We start from the raw sequence: 27043 nt of genomic DNA on the forward strand, positions 1-27043 counted from the left end.
TAGAAAGTTACACCGATAGAACTAAAGGCAGGACTATATTTATGTGTACAGGCCATCTTCAGAAAACACATTCAGAGGATTGAAAAGTGCATGAAATAAAGTTTAAAAACACGCATCTAAGAGTTAAAAAAAACAACTATTTACAATGAATAATAACCTTATATCCCGTGTGGTGCCATCACCTCTCACAGTCTAAATTACTCAAGAACAATCTGACCCCAAAGGCTAGTTATATACAAATGTCGATTTTCATTCAAACTTTATACACCAATATCTATGTACAACATGTATACATTACAGTCAAGATCATTGATATCATTAAACCTATTCCCAGTTATTGTAATAATGACCAGACTTCATCTCTGTCATTAAGACCTATTCTAGCTGTCTGGTATTTTTCGATTAATCTGGCCTCCAATCGATTTAGTTTATTTTCGGTATCTCTTCTATTTGTGTTGACTACTGTACATAATACTGACCATTCAATGTCGGTTTCAGAGTGGTTGTTTCTCTGAAAATGCAACACCAACGGAGCCCCGGCAGTGTTGCATCTCACTCTGGATTTGTGTTGTAATATTCGTTTTTTAACTGCTTGTACTGTTTGCCCTATATATAATTTGTCACACGGACACTTTATGCAATATACAGTACCTTTGGTATTGCAATTCGAAAAGGATCTTTGGTGATGGATTTTCCCATTAATCTCTATTGCCTTACAATCCGTTGTAGAATCGCACGCCAAACAATTGTGACATCGATAATGTCCAACAACTGGTGGCAGCTTTAACAAATTGCGAGTGTCTCTCAAGGGTATTATTGTACGAGGGGCCGATTTCACCAGTTGGTTCCGAATATTTTTTCCTTTTTTAAAGGCAAATAACGGTTTAGGTATACCCAAGTTTTCAATTAGTTTCCAGTTGTTAAGGATCAATATTGGCTCTTGGGTCATATGTTAGTACACATGTGAGAGGTGTCTTTTTCTCATGAGTTTTAGGTACCAACAATGTCTCCCGTGGAATGTACCAAGCCTTTTTTAAAGCTACCTTCACCAATCTTTTGGGATATCCTCTCAAAATCAATTTATTTTTCAATTTTTCAGCATGGAGGAAATAGTCCTCTTTAGAACTACAGTTCCTCCTCACACGGAGGAACTGGCCATAGGGAAGGTTTTCTTTTAAAGAACGCGGATGGCTGCTGGTAAAATGTAATAATGTATTTTTATCTGTTGGTTTGGTGTATAAACTGACAGCTAACTGACCTTCGTCATGTTGGACATACACATCTAGAAAGTTGATTTTTTCTTTGTCGCTAGAGACGGTAAAATTGAATTCTTGAGTCCGTGAATTTAACCAATTGTGGAATTCAGATAGTTCGATTTGGTCCCCTTTCCAAATTAGAAAGATGTCATCTATATAGCGACACCAAAACTCCACATGATGTTTAAATGGGTTGGTGTCGCTATATATCCACTTGTTCTCAAATTGGGCCATGACCAGGTTGGCTATCTCAGGCGAGAAACAACATCCCATAGCCACTCCTGAGATTTGTAAATATAGATATTCTTTAAAACTAAAGAAATTATTTTTCAGACACACTCTGGCAAGACTAGTTATGAATTCTGTCGGTACTTGGTGCGGACATTCTCTTAAATCCAAGACCAACTTCATGACCTCCAAGGCTTCATCCTGTGGAATATTTGTATACAATGATTCGATATCAAAGGTGGCCAATAGTTGTTCATTTGGGTTGAAATTCAAGCCCTCCACCTTTGATATCAAATCCATAGTATCTCTCACATAGGCTGGAATGTTCCTAACTAAAGGAAGTAAAAATACATCCACATACTTGGCCAACGGCTCCAGAATGGACCCACATGCTGCCACAATGGGTCTTCCGGGAGGGTCAGTCAATGATTTATGCACTTTAGGCAATATGTAGATGTGTGGGGTTTTGTCATTGGATTCATCGTTAAGGAATTCAAATTCATTTTTGCATAGCCACCCCCCTTCCATGGCCTCTTGGGTAATTTCTAAAATCTGTTGTCTCAGTCTAGGGGATGGGTTAGTATCCAACGGTCTATAATGTAATTGATTGGATAACTGATTTAAAACTTCTTGATCGTATTTAGAAGTTTCCCATAAAACAATTCCCCCGCCTTTGTCAGCCGGCCTCACAGTCACTTCCGAAATGGAAGAGAGATTTTTTAATGCTGTCAACTCTAATTTGCTACAGTTGTTGTTGTAGTACATTTTTTTGTTCTGCAAATCATCCAGTTCTCGTAAAACCTGATTTTCAAAGATTAAAATCTCTGGTGGAAGTAACACACTATCCGGTAAGAATTTGGACTTATTTTTTAATCCACTGAAGTTCTTTTGTTCAATAGTTTCTCGCTCTAAAAAATAGGCTTTAAGTCTAACTTTTCTGAGAAAACCTAATACCTCTGTCTTAGTGTCTACAGGATTTTGTAATTTAGATGGAACAAATGTGAGCCCCTTGGCTAGGATAGCCAGTTCATCGCTCGTAGGGGTGTAATTGGACAAATTATAGATGGGGATCAAATCTTTTTCACCTTGGTTTATCGTCTGTATGTCTTTTTCCGTGCACTGAAGGTGTTCGTCTCTGGATTTGGATACTGTTCTACTGGTTGAGGGTACTGTCCCCCTTGTTGGTTGTACCCTCTCCATCTCGGTCCACTCCCCCCAGGGTCTGAACCTCCCTCTGCCTAAAAAAGGGGGTCTAGATCTAGAAAACTGGGGATAGGGATAGTATCCACTATTTGACCCTTGGTCTGAATCCGAAGAGGTATCAGAAAAAGTGATACATTTATTTCTGGATCTTCCTCTGTATTGTAGGTTTAAAGAACTCGGATTGTTGTTAATGTAAGTCTTCTTTTAAATAGGGATAGACTTCTTCAGATTTAAAGTTCTTTATATCTTTCCCTACTTTGGTAATTTTTAAATTGGTTTTATAAACAATAAACTCAGAGATAGATTTTTCAACTGCTTCCAGCAATTTTTTACAGTCTTTGATAGTAGGATCCCCTAAAATTTCTTGTTCCAAGGCTTCAATTTCCTTGAGTTCGTCTTCATATAATCTTAATGCCGTCTCAACAGAGAGGGCCATCCAGTCTACAGAGCATTTCGTTCCCACTCCTCCAAATCTTTTAAGATAAGTTTTATCAGTAGTAGTGCCTTGTGAGCGTGGGTAAGGAGTTTGAAGGGTATCTTGTTGACGGGTCTCTCAGGTGGGGTGTGATGTGGCTGTAGCGGGGGATGTCGAGGATGAGGCGTGCAGAGGCGTTCTGTATGTATTGTAGGCGTATGGTTGATGCTCCTGCGTAGAGGACGTTGCCGTGGTCCAGCCTGCTGCTGACGAAGGCCTGGGTGACCGTCCTTCTGGTTTGTGTGGATCCATCTGTAGAGTTTTGCTGAGCATGCGGAGGGTGTTGAAACAGGAGGATGAAGCGTGTTCATAGGGTGTGGTGGCAGACGGTATCGAAGGCAGCTGAGAGGTCCAAGAGGATGAGGGCTGCGGTTTCTCCGTTGTCCAGCAGGGACCTAATGTCGCCGGTGGCGGTGATGAGGGCAGTTTCGGTGCTGTGGTTGCTGCAGAACCCAGACTGGGGCGGGTCCAGGATGTTGTTCTCCTCGAGGTAGCGGGTTAGTTGCCCGTTGACGATCTTCTCGATGGCCTTCGCCGGGAACGGGAGTAGGGAGATGGGCTGGAAATTCTTGAGGTCTCTCGGGTTCTCCTTGGGTTTCTTGAGTAAGGCGTTGATCTTGGCGTGCTTCCAGCCCTCTGGGAAGGTGGCGGACTCGAAGGAGATGTTGATGATCTTGCAGAGATGGGGTGCGATGGTGGAGCTTGCTTTGTTGAAGACGTGGTGCTGGCAGGGGTCTGACGGAGATCCAGACTGAATGGTGTTCATGATTTTAGTGGTGTCCTCGTCGTTCACTTGGGTCCAGGCGAGCATGGGGTTGGTGTGGGTGGTGGGCGGTGAGTCTGAGGTGTTGGTGGCTGTCGGGGGGGTTGGGTCTGGTTATTGAAGCTGTCGCAGATGTCTGCGATCTTTCGATGAAAGAAGGTGGTTAAGGAGTGGCACAGGTCTTGCACTGGCGGAATGTCGTCGGTGTTGGAGCTGGGGTTGGAGAGTTCTTTCACAATGTTGAAGAGCTCTTTGCTGTTGTGTGCCTTGTTGTCGAGGCGGTCCTTGAAGGAGGTCCTTTTGGTGGTTCCGATGAGGTGATGGTGTCTGCGGATGGCACTCTTGTGGGCTGCATAGCTGTCCGGTGCCAGGTCGTGGTACCACTTCTTCTTGAGCTTTCGGCAGGTCTGCTTGGAAGCAAGCGCAGTCGTCGATCCATTGTCTGAAGTTGCGGACGGCAGTGTCGGTGTCGGTGGGGTCGGTTGGTGTGCTTCATGCGAGGGTGGTGATTAGCTGTTGTTCGGTGACTTTGCTCCAGCTGCAGCGGGGGGGGGGTCCGTTGAGAGTGGTGGTGCGTGGTGGTTTTCTGGAAGGTGAAAAGGATGCAGTGATGGTCGGTCCAGTGGAGTTCGGTGGTGTGGCTGACCGTAGCTCCATAGTAACTCTTTGGAGAGACCTTTGCTGATAGGTAGTTTTCCACCTTTTTGCAGCCTACAGGAGTATTTTTAGAACCTGGAAGATGGTTGTTTTCCCCTCGTATGACGTGACAACATTTAAAGTATATTGAATTAATAGCATGAAAAGTTTGCTTAGTTGAAGGGTACGTCCTTCCTATAGAGTGCTTCTGGAACATGAGTAAGGGTTTATGGAGGCACCTGCTACATGATAGAGACACCTGCTAGATGGCAGCCCTGAGAAAGGTGCAATATGTGCAACAGAAACCCATTTCTTTCTCAATCATCCTGTTAAATGGGACACTGCTGTGACAATACCTAAATGGAGTGACTGAAATTATAGTATAGGTGGTAGGTAATGTCCCAATTGCAGTCAATGAGGACAAGTATTTTTTCAAGACGGCCTCACTGTGAATTGATAGACTCTATTACTGCTGATACAATTACCTTCTTAGCACAGTGCATGGACCAGTAGTTAATGTGTGGTTTCTATTTACAACTTCACATTTTACTCAAAAGTATTTGATATCTAAATTGTATAACAAGGAGCGGTGGAAGGACTTTGATTACATCTTGAATAGAGAATTCATGCTTTTTTCCATGATTTCCAGTGTTACAGTTCATTTAGATTATCTAGTATTTGCAGTTTTGTTGGATTACATACATTTCTAAACAGGTTCAGCCAACATGTTTATTGGTGGCATCTTTGTACCAACAAGCTTTTTCAAAGCATTAGTATATTAATATGAGGTTTCCTTGAAGGGCGAAATTGCTATTAGCTACTAACTTCTAGCTCAGTTAAGTCCATTGTAATCTTATATGATTGCACATCAACATGTGTCCAAATGAGTTTTACTATCACGTTTTGTGTGCTTTAAAACAGAAGATCTGAAATGAGACACTGTCTGTTGCTAATATCAGCTAGAAATGTTGTTAGCCCAGCAAGTGTTTAGAGCTGCTGGTCTGTGCCAGGAATTGTACCACCGTTGGAAGAGTGTCATGTTGGCAGCTTCTTCCCCTAGTAATGGTCTCCTATTTGATGCTTTTAAGGGCCATTTGGCACCCTTCTCTCAGTGAGCCCTAGGTATTTGCCTAGAAAACCCTGCCTTACATCTGATCCTTCATACCTATCACCTGGAGATTGCTGCAAATGACAGGAACAAACTTCCAAACCCTCGCACTCCTTCATGAATATTCACCTTGTCCATCTTAACAACAAGGTTCAGAGACATTCTCTGTAATTTCTGTCCCACACTCATGATTAAATCCTGAGACGAAGGTGCTCTTGCTGAGACTAATTCTGGGGTGTCATTATTTGAAACCAAGATTATTATCTCAGTTATCACTTTTGAAGTTATGGCCATTGTGGACATCAGTCCAACCAACACACCAGCACTATAGAGTAGGTGTTGGGAAGGATTGCATCTGTCTCCCATTTAGTCCGTTTGTGCTCTCCTTCACGGCTCAGTGTGCTGCACAAGATGAAAACTTCATTAATACAGGTGAGGTAGCATGCTGTGTGATTGGTTTTCAGGAACATCAACTTGGATATCCTGATCCACAGTTCATGAGGGTTCTTCACGATGAGCTCCTCGTGCCATCCTCCGTGTTTTTGTTTATGCTTTCCACAAGAATTCAGGAGCCTACAACCGCACCAGGCTTCTGAGGAAAGACAGGAGCCTATGCTTAAATCTAGGAGCTAAACACGAGCAAACCTCAGAATCTCTACAACAAGTCCCTTAGTTACTCTGTGCTACCTTCCCATCCATCATTTTGTAGTGAGCTTCCACAAGTGCTTTCAAGTACCTGTTTCAGGTGCAAACCAGACCAAAGACTCTATGTCCAGCACAGTCCATCTTCACACAGTAGTGGTTCCCTGTCTACAACTCAGTCAATATTCATCCCATAAACAACATCCATCTCTCAGCATGCTTAGCCCAGTCAGTGCAAAGTATGTGAAAATATTCATGATGGGTTTTTACACTTTGTGCCTTTTGTAAAGATAGCTCACTGTTAGGGTACCTTCTGTCCTTTCTGGATTGCTCTACAAAAACTTGCTTTTAATGTTCCATATTTGATTAAAGGGGAGTATGGTCCACAGTATTTAACTACCATTTCTAAACAGTTAATCCCCAATACACCGATAATGCTCTGTAAAATTTATCTCGTTGTTTACCTTTATATTTAGATAAATCCTTGAGAAACAGAAAGCATCATATCTTTTTGAAATTAATGTTTATCTCTGCATCTAAGACATAATCCTACATCCCTTGAAATCCCCCCCTCCACCCAACCATACAATTAGTCGTAAAGCAAAGGCAGAAAATACTGCAGTAGATTGATGTAATTGGACACATCTCATTGCTCTACCCTCTTTTATTATCAGGTAATGCAAGTGGTACGAGAACAAATCACCAGGACTCTTTCCTCCAAGCCAACCTCCATGGAGCTCTTCCGAACAAAAGTCTCTGCTCTGAAATACAGTGAAATTCTGAAACTGAGGCAAACCGAAAGAATGCACCAAGAAGAGACCCTGGCAAAGCCTATACTGTGAGTGTAGGTGATATGTGGGAAACTGATTCAATTGTGAGGCCATTGGGTGTGAGAGGAGAGAGGGGCCAGGTTAGAAGGAAGATAAGTGCATATTTCTGTAAGACGAGAGATGGGAAAGGCTGTGAGGGGGAAGGAGGGCTGTTGACTGTCAGACGATAGAGGTAAAGCAAGTCCCAGGGCTGTGAGCAGAGAGTGGGGAAGGGCAAGTGAGAGGAGAAAGAGGCCAGTGGCTTTGTGATGGGCCAGTAGGTGTGAAAAGCGAGAGGGCTCAAGGAGAGAGAAGCAATGACTTTTTGAGAAGAGAAGGGGTCAGGTGATGTAAGGGTGTAGTAAGAACTATTAGTGCGAAACCGGGGAATGACCAACAGCTTTGAGATGAGAGAAGGGCTGTAGCTTTGAGGAAGTGCTAGGGGTTGTTAGAAGAGGAAGGGGCCAGGAACTGTGAGGGTATAGTGGGACCTGTGGCGGTGAAAGGATGCATAGGGCTGTGAGAGCAGAGAGGGCAATTGCTGTGAGAAGAGAAAGAGACCTGGAACTATGAGATGGGAGGGCAGGGGGTCTGTTACTGGAGAGCGGTTTATGGGTTGTGACAGGCGTTACAGACTTGGGGCAATGAGAGAAGTGAGGGGCGTGGGGCATTGGAACAGAGAGAGTTGCGATGAGCTGTGAGGGAATGGAGGAATTCATGGCTGTGAGAGGAGAGTAAACCTGTGAAATGAGCGATCCAGAGGCTTTCAGAGAGGAGAGGGACCAGCGGTTGTGAGAGGAGAGAGAGTCAAGGAACTTAAACAGGACAGATGATCCTTAGCTATAGGAGAATTTTGGAGGTTCAGGTTGTGTGACAGGAGTGAGGAGACAGGTCTCAGAGGATATAAAAGTCTTGCTTTTAGAGCATGTAGGAGCCAGAGCCTATGAGAATATAATTGGTTGAGACAGTAGAGAGAGACAGTGGACATAAGCTGTGAGAGGAGGGCTGGACAAAGCAATGTGAGAGGCCAGTGATTGTGATGGGACACAGGAGCCAGGGTTTGCAGTAGGGTAGATTGGTCTGCTGTGGGTGTGTGAAATACAGTGCATGGTCTACAAGAGCCTGGAGACCTGGGATTGGTGAAAATACAAAGTGCCTTGGTTCCGCAGGAGGACAGGTGGAGCCTGGGATTTAATGTGTGGGTGTGCCTTTCAACTGCGATAGGATTGTTGGGCAGTCACTTTTGTAAGCATATAGGAGACAAATGAATGGAACCGTTCTTTGTCTACAGTTAGACAAGATTGAGGTGGGGCAGAGGTTTTGTGAGAAGCTACAGTGAGCCTGGGATAAAAGAGAAGACAAATGTGTTACCATAGTAGACTAAAAGTCGTGGCCTAGCATAGAAATGGTAAGTTTATCAAAGCACTGAAGCATACATGGATGCGGATAAGTGTAAAGCAAATGGCGGAGTGTTCCCACAAGTATTTACTGCACACAGGGGTTCGTGACAGGATACATGGTCTCAGGTAATATGAAATGTTGGAACTGGTGTTCTCTAAGATGATTGCTAGACAAGGAGAAATGAGACAATGGAGCAATGCATGAGGCTTGTTGAAGGACAGCCAACACTATAGGGACTCAAAAAGAGCAGGGCTTAAGGTTGTGGAAGTTAAAGGGATCCTGGAATAGAGTATAAATGCGTTCTTGCTGACCTTGAGAAGATGGGGTACTTTTTTGATGGATCCAGTGGACCCTAAAACGATCAAGAGGGCCAAATGGAGATATTATTGACTGTAGAAAAGACTAGGTCACTTCAAAGGGTAGAGCATTTGAGGTGACTGAGAATGGGTTACTTCTGGGAGTATTTCACAAAAAGGAGGTACTTGGAAGATGCTTAAAGGAAAAGAGACAGAGAATCCCTTAGGATAAAGGAGCCTAGTGAAATCTCATGGGATACAATAGTGGTAAATGGGGTCTTGTAAATAGTAACTTTTCACTGGGGAGTCCCCCATTATACAAGGAATTGAGACTGTTAGAGGCCAGAAGGACTAAGCTGCTAGAGTAGACCTGACACGTTTGAGAGAACATGGGGAACCGGGGAGTTAAGGCAGTCCTAAGTCCTTTAATTGGTGAGGTGGCTGTGAGGATCTGAGGCGATAGACAAACATTGATTCTGACAATGTAAGTTTGTGGAGGTTTAAATTTTATGTTTTTTTGGCTTTCTGAAAGAGTGAATGTAGGCTGGAGCAGCAGTTTGCAGAGATATACATGAGCCTTGAGGACTTTTGTGCAGAGGACAATAGTGAGGGATGAATGCTGTAGACTCAGCTAATCAACCCATATGTCTGACGTCTTATTTAGAGAGCTGAAGGAAAAACTCAAACCTGAACTTCTAGAGTTGATCAAGCAGCAGCGGCTAAACCGACTATGTGAAGGTACACTCTTCCGCAAGATCAGCAGTAGGCGTCGACAAGGTATGTGAACACTCAGCAGGCCTAATGCAAATGGTCCTCTTTTCCATGAGTGTATGGCCTTGTTTTTTTGTTTTTTTAATCAAAGTTATTACAGAAACAAATGCCGAAATGCAATACAAAAAAGAAACCAAATTGAAAGGATGGTAACATTAACCATAAATAATTGACATCACATAGGAATGGTAGCCAGAAGTCCTTTGCCACCAACTCTTCAGCAGCTGCAGCCTCAAAGTCATCCTAGTTTATTTCTGCAAGACCATGGGTTCCCAGTTGGAGGGTGAATTCAACATCATCTGCTCCACTGGCAGTCCATCACTTCGGACAAATTGGTTTTGCAGATCATTCCCAGGGGTTAATCCCTCCCCTCCCAATCTTTCCCTCCCCTTTACTGCCTTCTCACGAAGGGCTGGTGGAGAATCATCTTATCTTGCTCCGAGAGAAAGTTACAGTTCTCATGGCCAAGGGGGTTATAGAAAGGGTTCTGATATCAGAAGTAGGTAGTGGTCCTTTTCCTGCTACTTTCTGATACCTAAAAAAGAATAAAGTTCTTCATCGTATTTTAGACATCTGAACCGCCAATCTCTCCCTCTAAGAGGAGAAATTGAAGATGCTCACTTTGGCTCAGGTCTTGACTGCCCTAGACCAAGGAGAATGGGTGGTAGCGTTGGACTTGCAGTATGCGTATTTTCACATCCCCATCCTGCCTGCCCACAGGCGTTACCTGCGGTTCAGGGTAGGCCGCAAGCACTTTCAGTGCTCTGTAATTCCCTTTCGCCTTACCAATGCCCCTTGGTGTTCACCAAGGTGATGGCAGTGGTTGCTGCGCATCTGAGGAGGTTGGGGGTTTCAATCTTCCCCCACCTCGACGACTGGCTGTTGAAGGCGGCCTCACCCCAGACTGTCATCTCTCACCTCCGTTGGCAAAAATGTGTAGAATATTGTGCAGGTATGTCTATCAACCCTCTTCCTGCCTCTCTTTCTGACATTCTTCTCTTTATTCTTACCTTTGCCTAGCACGGCTCTGCTCTGGGTACTCTAAAGGGTTATTTTTCTGGTCTATCCACTTTCTGCGGGCTCCCTGACCAACCCTCTTTAAGGCCCTTACTGTAAATAGGTGCCTGAAAATAATAATAATAAATAATAATACTCTAATTTATATAGCACGGCTAATCACCCTTGAGGGTTTCTAGGCGCTGTTCTTAGGTAAGGGGAGATTAAGTGATTTGCCCAGAATCACAGGTTGTTGAGACGATGCTGAGCCTCAAACCTGCATTCCCCTGAGGGCTTACAGGCCCATTCCACCAGGGGAAAAGCTGCGACCGTGTCTTTGGCTCGTAGTGTCCAGTGCTGGAAATCTGCCAGGCAGCAACGTGGGCATCCCTGCACACGTTTGCCAAGCACAACTGCCTAGACAGTCAGGTCTGCAGGGACGGACATTTCACCCGTCCGGTCCTGCAGGACTTCTTAGTTTAGTCATTTTGGCTGTAGCCCACCACCTGGATGCAGTGGCTTGGGTATCTATTCAATGGCATGGAATCAGCAGCTAGAAGTCTCTATCAGATGAACAAGTTTCTTACCTTTGGTAACACATTATCTCTTAGAGACAATATCTAGCTATAGATTCCTTTTAGACACATCCATGCCTCTCCGCTGACACATTTATTGAGCTAAGGTTGCTCCCTTTTCAGGGTTTTAGTTTGGACACACACTAGTTAGTTCTCTTTATGGCTCTGTGCTTCTGGCGTGGAAAGCATGAAAAGTAACTGATGTCCACATGCCTGGGTGGCGCCTATATAGGTGACTGCAACGTCACATCCGGCACCAACAACGCCGCGCAGAACCATACGAAGCCACCTGGCGGCCACAGGGGTAATGCTCACTCAGAAGTTTATGAATCCAGGCTGATGTCTGGGAAATTCAAAGGTAAGTCATCTACAGCTAGATATTGTCTCTACCAGATAATAGGTTACCAAATGTGAGTTACTTGTTCATTAACTCTTTCCTTGCGCCTGTCGGCTAACGACCGTCGCGTGCATTACCCTCCGTAGTTTTGCGCACATCCGTGGCTAACACGGCCCTGCCCACTCAAAGGAACACCCCGCGTGGAATTGCCACCGCGGTTAAGGCATTAAAGGCCACGTTCCTGTTCAGGGAAGGTCCCGGGACCGTCACCATCATTCGCCTACCTCAGGTAAGCACAAACGGAAGTCACGAAAGTCGTTGACTTTGCGTCGACAACACGTCGGCGCCCGCAGCTCCCGGTCTTTGCCGGACTTGGGCCCACAGGAGTCGGACTGTGCTTATCCCCCGTTTCCGGGCGCTGGGGCAACTCGACCTCAGATGGAGGACTACTGCAGGGCCCTGCAGTCCTTTCTTGCTTTGCCCCCCCCCCCCCCTCCCTGGCGCACCTTTGGGCCCCACAGGGGAGGTAGGGACTCAGGTCGGAACCCCGCCAGTAGGTTTACCCTCGGCTCCGACTGAATGCCTTGACTCCAACTCCGGAGTCGCCGCAATGTCGGGACGCGGCCCGGCGGTGCATCCCACGACGTCTAGCCTTTCCACAGTGCCGTTGCACAGCCTTCCGGGGTTCCCTGCGGCGTCGCAGGAGGTGACTGCGGCGCAGTGTACGACACCGCTTCGGCGCACTCTCTCCCCGCAGGTTAACAACTCGGGGGATGTTGAGTCGACGCTGGCCCGACTCCGACCGGTCGAGGCCTTTTCGGATGTTGCCGACGCTTGCTCCACTCAGCCAGTCGAGACCTTTTCGGAAGTCGCCGGCTCGACGTCGCCTCGATGCCGTTAGACGCCCGGTACAATCTCCGGCTTTATTGGTGGAGGATGTGGTCCCAGTGGATTCTCCATCCCCTGAGTCATTTCAACGCTCTCCAGAGCGGGCGCCAGTGGGGCATTGGCCTACTCATCCTTTTGCTGAGCCTCAGTTAGGTGGCCGGATTAGCTTGCGTCTGTCACCTACTGATGACTTGCTGTCACCGCCTCGTGGAGCCACGGAGGTTAATGGGGCATTCGTCAGGGGTGTTTGCAGGGCTGCAGACATTTTGAGGATGCAGCCGCCCTCAGTCTCTAGACCTTCGGACCCTTTGCTGGATCTCCTCCACCAAGACGCGGGGGACATGGAGCCATTGTTGCCATTTGCAGAGTCATTATTTGACATCCTTCTCGGGACGTGGGCGAGGCCCTCGTCGTGGGACCCTGTGGATCGTGCTGTGCCACATCGCCCGGCTCCTGATGACCCCGCCTGTTTGACCCTCCATCCTGGGGCTGGAGGACTTTCGATGCAGGCAGCTCTCTCTACCACTCCTGTTCTTTTGCATCCTCCCACTCAGGAGTCTCTGTGGTTGGAGTCATGTGGCCGTGATGTGTTTGCATCTGCCAGCTAGGGACTCTGGTCCCTAAACACATTGTGTGTTTGCTCGGGCTACATTTGCCCTTTGTGACTCTGTCGGGCAGCTCCTTCCCTCCTTGTCAGAAAGCTCTCGTGCTGATCTGGCCTGCTGAATCCGGGACGGCCATGATATAGCGAAATTTTCGATTCGGTCTGCCATGGACACTACTGACTCCGTGGGTTGGGCTATGGCCAGGTCAGTTGCCATGCGCCGCCATGCATGCTTGCAGGATGGTGTTTTTTCCAGAGCATGTTCAGGAGCAGCTTAGAGATCTACCATTTGATGGGGTCACTCTTTTTGACGCCCATGCTGATTCGGCAGTCAGGCACCTACTGTCTATGTTTGATTGTCTTCCCAGGTTTTAATCCTCGTGGAGGATTTTTGGTTTCATGACGGTGCCGTCACTTTCTTTTCTGTTACCTGTTAAGTGTTACAGATGTTCTGGGTTGTGTGGCTGTTCAGCCTTGTTATTTCCTTATTCTGGTACAGCTGGGTAAGCTGTGTTTTCCTTTCTTGTGAGCCTCTTTCACAAGCTTATCTCAAGAGGGACCCTTCTTTTGTGGGGTAGGATGTCTCCTCTGGTGAGGTTCATGGGGTGGTTTCTCTCCGGGGGTTACAGTTGGTTGTCTACGGTTGATCAGTAGTACATCCCCGCCTCAGTAGGGGCGTCCTTCCCAGCTGTTTTGTTGGGTTTTGTGATGCCTGTCCTATCGTGGCGTGGTCTTGCAGCCTCGCTGTGCCTGTCTTACCTGTCTACTTGTGGACATGGGCCCTTGGGGGGCAGGTCCCTCTGTGCCGTTCCGGAACAGTCTTTTCTATATTCTGTGAATACTTGCCGTATTGGTGCACAGAGCTTGTGCTCTACGTCTTTTCTTGTGGCTCATGCACTGTTGGTGTTCTTGCTTAGGGCAAGGGGAGATCCCACCGGCTCTGTCTTGGCTGTGTGTTGCCTCCTACCCCTAGCAAGGTCTCCGGTCCCTTGCTTCTTGCAGGACAGGGATTCCAGTTTGTCCGCTCCTGCCCTGTGCATATTTCTTAGTTCTTCAAGGAGTGGCTCTTGTATATGACTTTCTGCCACCAGGTCTGTGATCCACCCCGCTGTTCCTCGGGGTATGGGTTCTTACTCACATTTATAGCACTGGTGATGGATTCCCCACCAGCTGTTTTTCTGGGTGTGAGTTCTTACTCCCATTCTGGCAGTTTATTTATTTATTTATGTCATTTATAAAGCGCCTGAATCACCCCAACCGGTGTATCTCCGCGCTATGCCGGCCCTGGACAACTAAGCCCGGTGTTAAAACAGTGAGGTTTTTAATTGCTTTCTGAAGGATAAGTAGTTGGAGGAGAGTTGAATATGGATGGGGACCTGGTTCCAGAGGGGTGGAGCGACATAAGAGAAGGATGTGCCACCCAGCTGGGTTTGTTTTATGCGAGGCACAAGAAGAAGTTGTTTGGACCCAGAGCGGAGGGTCCTGGATGGGATGTATCGGGTCACTTTATCTGCGATGTAGTTAGGTCCTAGGTTGTTCAAGGTTTTATATACAATACAGCAGATCTTGAATTTAATCCTTTTCCGAATTGGCAGCGAGTGCAATTTGCGGAGTAGGGGGCATGAGGGTGTTCTGGGGGGAGCATTGGTCACCAATCGGGCTGCTGTATTCTGGACTACTTGTACTCTGTTTAGGGAGGATTCCTTAGCGGAGATCAGCAGAGCATTGCAGCACTCCAGGCGGCTTGTGACCAATGCTCGGATCAAAATTTTCATTGTGGATAGCGGGAGTAAGGGGAAGACTCTGCGAAGCAGACCTAGTGCATGGAAGCAGGCCTTGGTGGTCGAGGTGGCATGCTCCTCTAGGTTTAGTTTCTGATCGATTTATACCCCTAAGTTCTTTAGCACAAGTTTGGGGGAGGCTGCAGGGTCCAATTCTCCTGGGCACCACTTTTGCTTCTTTAGGTAGCATTACTGTGCATGTATTCTTCTCGACATTCTCCTTGTTAGTAGATAATGTCGGTCTATGGCGGTGTATGCTTTACTGGCAGTATCGTGGTCTATGTTTCCGCCTGCCTCTCGGGAGACCAGGTTTCTTCCCCCTCTGGGTACTGTTACTTTTTCTGTGTTCTGTGACTGTTATGCCGCACACCGGTATAGTGGTACCGTTTGAGCTACTCCCCTGTTTAGGGTTTCATCCCTTCCTGTATGTGTGGCAACATTCCTGTCTCTTTGTGTATATGTCGTAAGTTCCACACGCCACGGGGGTGCTCACATACTAGTTTCTATTTTTGCCCTAGTATCAGGCCTTCTTGCTCACTCTCTCCTTCGGGATAGAGTCCTCTATGTGTTCCTGGCTTGCAGGTTATCCCCTCACAGTGGTACCTTTGGCACGTTTGGCTGCATGCCTACCTAGTGCGCTTTTGCTCAATGGTGACTCTTCTGTCTCTGTTGGCACTAGACTCTGGGTTCGGCCCTGCCACTATTGTCACATGTCCTAGGGGGTATACAATTGATGTGTGTTTTTTCTACACACTCATGCCTCCTGTTGCAGCTCCTGTTCTTAACCGGACAGTTTTTGGACTGTCTCCTCTTTTCATTTTGACATCCACTGTGGTGTATGTTCAGGCGGTATACTCTACCGTTTTAATGTTGTTTTGCCCCTTTGGGGCTTCGTTCCTCAAGGATCATAGGGACCGGTGCTGGGATCCTTCTTTAACGGAGTCACTGCATTGTTTCTTACGTTGGCACTGACATTTCTAGTTCAGGTTTCAAGTCTTTATTTCGATTTTTAACAAATCATAAAAGACACATTAAAATACAAGTAATCAAACAAATCATCAATAAACAGGTACTAAACACATTTAAAACAAACCAAAAAGTAAAAAAGTATTAAATATCGGTTAAATGGAAACCTGAATAAAATTTAAGGAGAAATGAATTATGTAGAAAAAGAGCACTTCAATTCATATTCATTATCAATGAGCCCTTTCTTGCCGAGTGTGCAAAGGATGCGGATGGGAAATACTAATGACAAGTGATTTAAACTGGTACATGTTCTATCAAATTACGAGACAGTATGAGTGGCCCAGAGAGCTACAACCTGTGTTTTAGCCTTAAGAGCCAGGCCCAGCCCAAATATTTTGCCAGACTTACAACAAAGAGTTCAGAGGTGTTGGTCTTAAGCGCCCAAATAGCTTCCGCAGATGTTTTAAATGGTGATTTTTGGAACAGAGGTTTCAACCATTTCTTTCGGGGTACAGCATATCTAGGACAAGCAAAAAGAAAATGTCCTTCAGATTCATTGTGACCTAGGCAATATTTACAGTTGGTTGATGACCCTGTGGACCATTTGTTTGAGAAAGAGTTCAGAGGCAAAGATCCCACTCTAAACTGATGGTACAGTTTTTTATCTAGTGGTCTGGTTATTATATCCCAATAGGGCTCTCGTAATAGGTCGAGTTTGAATGTTAAAAACCTGCCCGTAAGACTATTATTGTTAGAGAGTAAAACTCTTTTTGAACGGATCGAGGCCCAGTACAGGGATTTAAACTCGTGTTTAGAGGGGAAGACATTGGATTGGGGGGATGACCAAAGATGTTCTAAGCCCATATCAGTAAGAATGGTTTTTACAGCAAAAAACCATGGGATTTTCCCAGATCCAATGATAGACCTGACTTCAGCCAATTCTTTTGCAAAAAGAAATAAATCTGGAGACGTCCATATGCGTCTCCACAAGGCCACCAGCCTAAATCTAGCCATCTCGTTAATCGGAGGAGACCCTAGATCCAGGCAGAGAGGAATCGAAGGGGTCGACTGTGGGAGACCTACTAAATTACGAAAAAACTTACATTGTGTTTTAAATAAGTTGAGCAGGTCCATATAGCCCCAAAGATCAGCGCCATAAAGAATGGCGGAGATTTTAACATCATAGATCTTGAGGGCCGGTAGAACCCGCTTTGTGGTCGATTCCTTTTGCTCTTTAACGAGGCAGCCAGTCAACCTTGCAAATTTGAGATGTTGAATGTTAATTTGGTCTTTCCATCTCAAACGGCTGTCAAGGGTGACCCCCAAGTAGGTCATGGTATCGACCTGCTCGAGGTTAACCCCGTTCAACCTCACGGAGCTCCGAACTGGGTGATTTTTAGTGAAGACCATAAACTTTGTTTTCCCCACATTTACCACCAGGTTGTTAATAGCACAGTACTCCTCAAAGCGGTCCAGAGCCCGCTGAAGTCCGCTACGTGTTCTTGAGAGGAGTAGAGTGTCGTCGGCGAAGATGAGAAGGGGGAATCTCATCCCAGCCAGCATTGGGGCATCCGTGGGGGTATCCAAGAAGAATTTAGCAACTTGGTCAATAAAAAGGAGGAAGAGTGTTGGGGCCAGAACGCACCCCTGACGGACACCTCGAGTTACGGGAAATGTTTCCGTCACTTGTCCCTGGCCACCCCACCTTACCCTCGCATAGTTATCTTCATGGAATCTGATAATGAGGTCTAGTAGGTCTAATGGACATCCCAATTTTTCCAGCACACCCCACAATTTGTCCCTTGGTACCAAGTCGAAGGCGGACTTCAGATCAATGAATGCAGCAAAGATGGTACCGCCGCCGAGCCAGACCACCTTCCAATAGATCAGGCAGAGTCTAAACACCTGATCTATGGTGCTTATTCCTGATCTGAAGCCCGCCTGCATGGGAGATAGGATGCCCTCTGTTTCGATCCATCCCTGGACCCGACCCAAGACCATACGTGCTATAATTTTTTGTACCGAATCGATCAAGCTGATCGGGCGGTAGTTCCCTGGTATGGACTTGTCGCCCTTTTTGTAAATCGGGACTATCTCAGCTCCCTTCCACGATTTCGGGACTGTGGCTCCGCGGGCTAGGGAGTTAGCTATCATGGTTATATACGGGAGCCACATGGCGGGGTTGGATTTAAATAGGTCCGCCGGAATCAAATCCATACCAGGGGCTTTTCCTCGTGAAGTCAAGGCCAGGGCCAACTCCGCCTCACCAACTGAGAAAATTATTTTTTCCCCATGGGGAATCAACTGGAGTGTCCTGCCCAAGGGATTTATAGCTTTGGGGTCATCGGCTCTGAATTGGGCAGAGTAAAATAGTACCCAATCCTCAAGGGGCACATTATTAGCCGGGGTGGAAGAGTCACGATTTTTCCCCCATTTAACTAAATCCCCAAACTTTTTTTGGTTATTTGAGGTGGACGCCTCCAGGAGGTCAGACCAGAACCTATCTTCCCACTCCCGTTTTGCTACCCGAAGGGTTTTCCTATAATGGAGCCTAGCCGCCTTAACTGCGACCATGTCCCGTGATTTAATAGATAAGATAAGAGCCGAATGTGCCTCCCTGCATTTTCTATTATACCATTTCTGGGGCAAGGGATTGGTTTTAGTGGAAGCACTTCTGCACGGGAGGGAAAGTAGGGATTTTATCTGGTCAAAGCATATAGTATGTAATTTCATAACATTGTTAGCTAAACCAGAGTCTGCCCCCAGCAAATCAATTTGCGACATATCATTATACACGTTATTTGCCACCATGTTGACATTGTCCCATAAAGATTTATCCTCCATGACCCGGGACCATTTCAGTCTCCTCCTATCGTTGGTTAATGTGGCATCCCCTGTATGAGAGGTGGTAGGTTCCTCTTGTCTCTTTAGGCCTGGTAATTTCAGTGACAATGACAGCGGGTTGTGGTCGCTTTCCGGGCGCTGTAATACTGCCATGTCAATTAATAATGGCCAATGTTCCATTTTTAGCAGGATATAGTCAATGCGGCTCTGCCTCTGCCCATTGTCAAAGGTGCAATTGGCCTCTTTGTCCGAGGTTGAGCGGCCATTACATGCACGAAAACCCCTATTTAGGCAGAATGCCATCCAGGACACTGCCACCTCTGTTGTCTTTGCCCTCTTAGTCACTTTTAGATCGGGAATGTCCCAAACAGAGTCCTCAGCCATGCTCCAGCTGTCTCCCATATCAAATAATGGCTCTTTAGTGCAGTTTAGGTCTCCAGCTAGTATAGTAACATTCTCGCTGCCTATTTCGGAGATTTCGTGGTCGATAATGTTCAACAAGGGCGGACTTCGACCACCGGGCAGGCCTCTCGCGTAGATATTTAAAATGTGCACATGTCGTTGATTGTCTTTGCCTAGTTTAATTTGGAGGAGATCCGGATGCTGAACAGAAAGCTCAGTAGGGTGGAGGCCCAAAGACTGTTTCACCCAAATCGTCAGACCACCTGAAGCACGCCCTTTGCCCCCTTTGATCGCAGGTTTAAAAAAGTTAATAAAACCCAGCTTGTAGACTGGCTCAGTTGCCCAGGTTTCTTGCAGCAAGATGATGTCATAGCTGTCCACAAAGTTCAGCCAGTCAGTAGAAACGAAGCGGGCCTTAATTCCTGCTATATTCCAGGACAAGATTTTCAAGTTGTCATTCGATTGGACCAAAGGGGGAGGTTGCAAAGAAGAAGGCGGCGTAACTGCCTGTGGATACCCTCTATCATTTTTTACATCGATGTGCCCAACATGGTATATTGGAGCTATAGGGTCATCCTTAGTCGAGGTCTTTTTAATATCTCTATGGAGTGGTAGATTGGGTAGCCCAGCCTCTGGGCCACCACCCACCACTACTGAGTTGCAGAGTGGGTATGGGTTTGCCATACTGTGCCCTATAGGCTCTTGGGCTACCGATTTGACAGGGGGTTGCTCACAGAGTGGGTCGTGGGGTCAATCGATGGCCTCAAGGTCAGAAAGGGGGCCGAAGTGGTTAGAAAGGAAAGGGCGCTGACGGTCAAGGGGAGTTAGTGCCAAGGGGTGTCTTACGGCTGGAACCTGACGAAATAAAGGGTAAGGCTGGAGGGGTATTTGCCTATGTGGGTAGAAATATGATAGGGCTAAGGTTTGTACATCCCCCTGTCTTGCAAACCTGGGTTCTCTTCGGATAGCATCTACCACCCATATATCTTTAAACGAGATTAAAATGCAATCTCCCTCCAAGTCTTTGGTCCCATGACCCACCCAATCTACTCTTCTCACAAATAGTATCTCCGTGGGAGAGGAGGGTGGTAAAGGGCGGTTTTTGTTTAGCCAAAAAATGACTTTATTACGAAGGTCCCCATATGTCTCCTTACTGCCTGGTTTGAACGGGGCTACACCTGTCAGGACAATAGTGTGTTGAGCTGCTTCAGGTGGTAAATCAACACGGGGGGTAGTTATTCTTTTACGTCCCCCCTCCCTATGGTTGTTGTAGGCGGTGCGTTGGTCTCTTTGTGTGCTGGGGGGGGCTGGGTTTGTGATAAATTGTGATGGAGGTCCCGTGCTTTGATGCCCACCAGTGTTTTGCTTATCCATAGATTTTGACTTTAGCTTGGGTGACTGGGTGAGGATGCTAGTGCCTGGTTTGGAAGATGTGATATTAAGTTTTTCTCCCCCTTTAAGCGTAATGGTGTTTGGCCCTGAGGTTTTGTTAGGTAGTGGTTTGCCCCTTACCATGTTATTACTAACAGGGGCCATAGTGACTGTTTGTGTTTTGCTGACACCCGTATGGTTTGTGCCAAGTAAGGTTTGTAACATAGCATGGTTTGAATTAGTCATAGCCTCCATGCTATCAATTTTTGAGGTCATGAGTCTTGTCCGCTCCAAGACAGGTAATAATAAAGTTTTAAACATGGCCTCCATTTTTGCTAACAAAACTTCGTCACTATTAAGGCACATGGGGCAAGTGCTAGAGGAACCCAAGGCCGAGAGGGAGGGGCATAGCATATTGGTGAATACAGAAGGGTTTAGAGGGTCTGGGAGAAGCTCAGGCCCCTGACTCCATTCGCCTTGGGCATCATTTGTTTTTGAAATTTTCAGGTCTCTCTCCCCCGACAATCTGGAATCCAACTTTCTCTTTTTAACGTTAGGACCAGAATTGGGTACAGGGTGGTTTGTAATTTCGGCAGGGTTAGAGTTGTTAGAGTGGTTAAGGGGAAGGTATCCGGAGGGCTGACTGAGATCGGGCCCCCCACTATTCCATGAATCATCCCCCTGACTGCATTGAGAGACATCTATACTGTGCCTTTCCTCCTTCGAAATGCAGGCTGATGAACTCACCCCTACACTTTCTAGATGGACAATAGCGTCCGTGGAGGAAGTGTGAACACAGTTGAAGGCAGCATGTGGAACGGAGGGTACAGGGGAGGTAGATGTAGCTAGAGCCCCCAGTGATGATCGCTTGCCACTAATAAGATCTATTGAAAGTCTTTTCTCCACCATGGCAATTTCCTTCTCCAGGATTCCAGTAGCCCGTGAGATAAATGCATCAAGGGGGCCAGATACGACTCCCTTGGTGGTGTGGATTTGGACGGATCGTTCTTTGCCTGACCGTAGCGGCATTGTGAGGGATACAGGTAAGAGAGTCAAGCAAAAGTTTTTAGGCTGTCTTAGCAGCACCAAAGGGCAAAGGATATACGTGCACAGCCCACCACCTACCTTGAGGCCTTCCGATCGGCCAGGGTGGAAGGGCCTAGGCCGGACTCTGCCGTACTCGAACGGCCTCAAACGGCTCGCTCTTTGCCCGGTCTTCGCCCCGGTCGCTCCCGCGCGCTCCCGCGTGCTCCCGCGCAGCGGGCGCTCCACCCTATAGAAGTAGGGGAGGGCAGGGGGCGGCGCCGGCAGGGAGAGCAGCCACAGGTGATGCACGTAGGGACTCCTGGTCACTGGAGTCCCTGCTAGGCAGCTCGCAGCCCCGCCGGGGTCCAAGGCTTGATGATGGTGATGAGAGCAGGCTCCCCCTCTCCTTCCACACAGGGTGAGTCACACGACGCAGCGGGACCCGCGCAGCGGGTCCGGCAAGGCGTTGAAGGGCAGCAACAGGACACACGAAACTCCAAACGCCAGCAAACTCCGTAGAAGCTTCCTGAACCTGAACCTGAAACCTGAAAAAAAGAAAATTCACACACACACAAACTGAACCTTGTAGAGACCCGGAAACATTCAGCCTTGGTCCATGGCAGCAGAGAGTCTCTGGGCACAGGCAAAATAGTTACAAAGTCCAGAGTTTAAAATCTAAATGGAGGGAATGACACCACAGTACATATTCTGGTATATCATTGTAAAAGAAGATTGGAAAGGAGCCAGAGTTCCTTGGAGAGCGGGTGGGGAGGAGTTGTGGCCTTGTAGTGAGAGCCGAGGACTTTGAAACTGTGGAACCAGACTCGACTTCTAACCTTGGCCCAAAATCTTCCCATGCCCAGACAAAATGTGTAAAATATTCTGTTTCTCATCTAAAGCACACTAATGATGCCGAGACAGATTTGCGCTCTATAAAACCACAAAAAAATAAGAGTAATCCGACGTAGTCTGCAAATGGCACTGCATCTGTTCCTTCAAATTGTAACCTTTTTTACCTATTTTTATTTGTAGAGAGTCTCGCATAAGCACGTTGCTGTGTTCGCTCCTCACCAGATGGATGATTCTATCTTTTGCTCCCTTTTGTAGTATGACCGCCTGCTCAAACTATATTTTCCATCTAGTAACTAGTTTTATGTTGTCCACCCTTTGGAGCGAGCATGCCCGATATATTCTTTAATGTGTTTGTCCTTCTACAAGCGTGTTGATGGATCCTTGAGTGTGCTTCGTCATCCTTCTATAGTCTGTTGGTGTCACAGACCCTCAGGGGTGTTCAAGTTTATCCTTCAGCATTTTAGTCCATCTGGAGAGAATTGATCCTAGTTTGTGAGTATCCCATGGCATGGTGCTCGTTCATCTTGCTGTCCCTCTGGAAACTTAATGATATATCCCCATAATGTTTTGGATCGTGGAAGTCATTTTTGTTTTTGGGCTTGTTAAATCCTCAGCAGTAGTCTCTCAGCATGTCTGCCCTCCTGGGAATAGAGCAGGACTGTCTGAGTATATCAGGATCTCATCTGTTCTTCTTGAAAGGTTGAGCTAGACAGTTCCAGGGACTCATGCTTCATGTCCTCCTTATATACTCTGCTCTCATCTGAAACTAGGATTCTAATCCGGTCTCAAACTATTCTCTGTTTTCAGATAAGCTCTGGTACTGCCGTCTCTCACCCAATCACAAGGTTCTGCACTATGGGGATGTAGAGGATGGAACAGAGAATCCACCAATCGAAAGTCTCCAGGAAAAAAGTATGTGATGAATATGCCTGTTCTTTTGAGCTCCCCTCACTCTCTTCTCTCCTTTCCTGCCTCCATCCTTTTTCTCTCCCTATGTACCACCATGGTTTCCCCCTTGGTTTCTTCATCTCCATTCTCTTCACTCTCTTTCTTTAGGCCGTTAATGTGGAGTGCTACTTCAGTGCTCTTGTATTGTCTCTACTGTTTGTCTCATGACGCACTCCCTCTCAGTTGCAGTGGCCGATATCAAAACTCTACTCATCGGAAAAGACTGTCCACACATTAGAGAGAAGGCTTCTGGGAAACAGAACAAGGTGCGTGTGTTCTTGGTGCTCTTTTTTCAGTTTTTCCTCTGTGTTCTGTTTTTTCTCTGGTAGGTAGCTGGGTTTGCTCCAATATCTATGCATTGTGTATTTGTTACACGCACATGGTGATAAATCTGCTTTAGAACGCGAGATAGGGTAGGAGAATGATAAAGGGATCACTGCTACAACTGCTTTCTCTCTGTTCTCTTGAAACATACTCTGCTGGTTCCATGGATGCTGTGGCTCATTTCACTAAAGTACTGAGGTTTGGGCATTTTGGGGTGCACTGATGAGAGAGCTTCATTGCCGGCATAACCATGGTAAATGAACACATTTGTGATCTGTTTAATAGAAGTGGGCACCGTATAGATGCACAAGCTGACGCTGCGAAACGGTTGTTTCTTATCAACCATAAACAAGTGGGGGGTCCATTGCTCCAAACAGGAGCAAATTCTCTGCATTTGTCCCATTGGCATGCATTCGTCCTTCTGCTAACATGAGGTCATCAATCTTTGCAGGATGTTCTGGAAATGGCGTTCTCGATTTGTTACGACGTGGAAGACTATTATTTAAACTTCATCGCACCCACAAGATATGAGGTAAGTAAGATGCGCATATTAGCTTATTGGCTTTGAAGAATCTGTGGTGGGAGAGATTGTAATGGAGAGGTTTGGGGAAGGGCACATTTAATTTCATCTTCAAGTACTATGGTTGTATGTATAGTTAACAAGACTAATAAAACACCAGTGAATAAGGGACATTTGAGTGAAAAGCTTTTGTAATAATAGCCACAACAATGTTTAGTGTTGGTGATCATAATTGATATGTAAAGTCCTGAACTTTTTTCTACAAATCTGGATTAATTGGTCACTACTACCAAACAAACCAAAGCTGTCTAAACTTGGATCACGATAATATTCAGGTGACTTCTGCTTAAATCGGCAATTGAACCTATTGAAGGGCCATTATGAAGTCCAGCCAGAGTGACTTTACTTGCATAACTCTCCCTTCTTTCATTTTCTATTCTGGCTTGGATGTGTGAAAGCTTTATGTGTTAAGCCTGGTTGTTCATGGTGAGGCAAGAAAGCTTACTCAATAGATTTTCATGGAGGCTTTGTTGATGACGAGTCAGTTTGGTGTATTTGTGGGGCTGTTTTTGTTCAAAGGAAATTAAGAATTTGTATTGTGTCTGACTTGGCATGTTTTGACAGTGTGAGCGGGCACAGCTACCTGGATAGTACTCCTTTATGTTTTTGGTCTGGCATTAGCCAATACCTTTTGTCTTTACTATGAAATACTTATAGGGGCTTTTATCAGTCTCTTCATCCATTGGTCTGTTGTTGTGTCATTCGCATTTTTCTTCCGCCCAGTACAGCATACCGTAAGGGTAGTGGGTCAGCCCAGTTCAACAACTGGCTAACTTCGCTGTGTGTGACATCATTCTGCCTTTTAACTCTGAGCACATCTGCACACAAAGAAGTTCCTTTTAATGCCAAGGACTTTTACGGCAATATGTGCTCTTTGAGACCAAAAAAAAATGTTGCTTGGATCCAATTTTTTTTTAATTGATTAGGGCCAGACAGCTTTCCCAACAATAAAGTTTTAAAATACCATGACAAAATAAACGTTGAAAAAGCCAAAAAGCTGGTGGCCACCACCAGACTTATTGGGTTTACCAATGCTTTTTGTAAGGAGGATGTGCAAGAAGTATGTTATGTACCCACCTTTGTGCACTCCAATATCTTAATATAGTCGCAGACAAATGACTTTGTACAATTCATAAACATAGGTTGTGGTGGCAAACAGACAAAGTAGCACAGAATTTTTCAAACACACATGGCTTCCTTGCTGGAGCAGGCGCTTGTGCATTTTAGCATTTAAATTGACCTACAGCATTGAAAGTCATCGACACCTAACAAGTTTAAGCTTCTGTCAAGATCTTTAATGAAAGTGAAACTACCATAGTGAAAAGTGAACTGTATTAAATGTTTATGTGAAAGCATACTATCTAATTGATAATTGATCAGTGTTTTACTGCTATATCGCGACTGAAAAGGGAAATAAAAGATGCAAGGACTACACCTGCCTTTTTGCTATGAGCCTTAAAGAAAGCAGCAGTCCCAAAGGAACACGTACGAAAAGTTATTTGCTTGTTTGTGTAAGCGCTACCACAATCTCTATCGCTAACGTTCCGCCTCTGCACACTTAACCCGGCCGCCCCAGTGCTGCTGGCTGTGCAATTTGAGTGCCTACCTGGACCTTGGGTAACCTTGGTCTTAACCCCCAAAAGTCATATCTGTAAGTCGAGTACTTATCTGTAAAACGGATAAGCATTGTTCTCCCATAGGAACTAATGTTATGAGTTTTGTTACAAAAAGTGTTGAACTGCTGTTTTGTATGGGAAGAAAGTAACTATGATTTAAACTGATAATTGTCATACTTACCAGTAAGTGACAAAGTTTAGGGTGTGATTTCTAGGCTTATCACCCCGAGTAGTCGATGTAATCCAGAAATAACGAGAAAGTAATCCAAAGTAATGACTGTGTAATTTAAACTGCTTTTTGAACGAATACAAGCCTGTAACAATTGCAAATCCTTTCAAATTGCCATTTTTGACATGTTCTATGATTGAAAGTATATTTTACCCACCTGTACCAAGACCTGCTTGGTTCTAGAAAATAAAACTTAAGAATACCTTTCTTATAATTACCAAATTGGTCTGAATTCAGTTTCTGAGTAGGTGCCTTCAGTCTTGATTGGGTGAATACAATAAATGCTTAACACACCCTCTGGATAAGCCTAACTGCTCGCCCACACTACAGCAAAGAGAGCTGTTAGTACTTACCTAATTTAGCCTCTGCTATACCTCTGGGAACTCCCTGTACTCTGTGTACATTATACCTTACTTTTGGTAAAGTATATACAGAGCCAGCTTCCTACACATAGTGACCATATGGAACGTGTGTTTTGCAAAATCACAAAGTTGTGTCTCTGTGTGGGAATTTGACTGATGTCAGAGTGAACTGGTGTTGCTGCATTTTGATTTGGCATATATTTGCAGCATTTCATGTATCTGAGATGTTGTCTATATTGGGTTCTTTGTCTTCAGATGGGTGTGGGTTCTTGTATTGGAGAAAAGCTAATAACGAAAACAGTGTAATCCTTCTGCTTTAGTTTACGTGGTGATCGTCCAGGGCACGCTTGCTGCACCCATGGGATCTCCGCATGCCAATTCAGCTCTCCTTCTGGATGTAAATGTACAGGAATTTATATAGCGCAAATCACCGAGCGGTTTCTAAGCGCTTGCTTAGGGAACCCATCCTGGTATTCCCCTGTGAGATAACCCCGGCAGGGTATCCGCAAGGTGAAAGCCAGGCATCCCGCCGCGAGGGGCCGTTGTGGAGATTAAGCAAGCTATTGCCCAGAGTCGCAGAGTGTGAACCCGTGAATCGAGTAGGCACCGGAGCGAGAATTGTCGAGTCCATGGACATTTTAGGACTCAAGACCCCGCCGAGCCGGGAATTGAACCCTAGTCCCGGGCTGACCTCTGCTTCCAGGTCTGCCTCCTCTAACCAGTGAGCCACACTTCTCCACACTGCACACTGCTC

The 27043-nt window shown here is 45.9% G+C and overlaps 1 protein-coding gene across 5 annotated transcripts in view; it reads left to right on the forward strand.

Moving 5' to 3' along the window:
- The window catches only part of ELMO3 (engulfment and cell motility 3), a 300338-nt gene that overhangs the window by 238519 nt on the left and 34776 nt on the right, over positions 1–27043 (forward strand). For all 5 annotated transcript variants that reach the window (XM_078668416.1, XM_078668415.1, XM_078668418.1 and 2 more), the window contains 5 exons: positions 6986–7149; positions 9482–9594; positions 23038–23142; positions 23362–23444; positions 23954–24034. In XM_078668416.1, the coding sequence (XP_078524542.1) occupies positions 6986–7149; positions 9482–9594; positions 23038–23142; positions 23362–23444; positions 23954–24034 (546 nt within the window). The remainder of the gene's footprint in view (positions 1–6985; positions 7150–9481; positions 9595–23037; positions 23143–23361; positions 23445–23953; positions 24035–27043) is intronic.

This window comes from Lissotriton helveticus, chromosome 12 (assembly GCF_964261635.1).
Source record: "Lissotriton helveticus chromosome 12, aLisHel1.1, whole genome shotgun sequence".
Taxonomy (NCBI): Eukaryota; Metazoa; Chordata; class Amphibia; order Caudata; family Salamandridae; genus Lissotriton; species Lissotriton helveticus.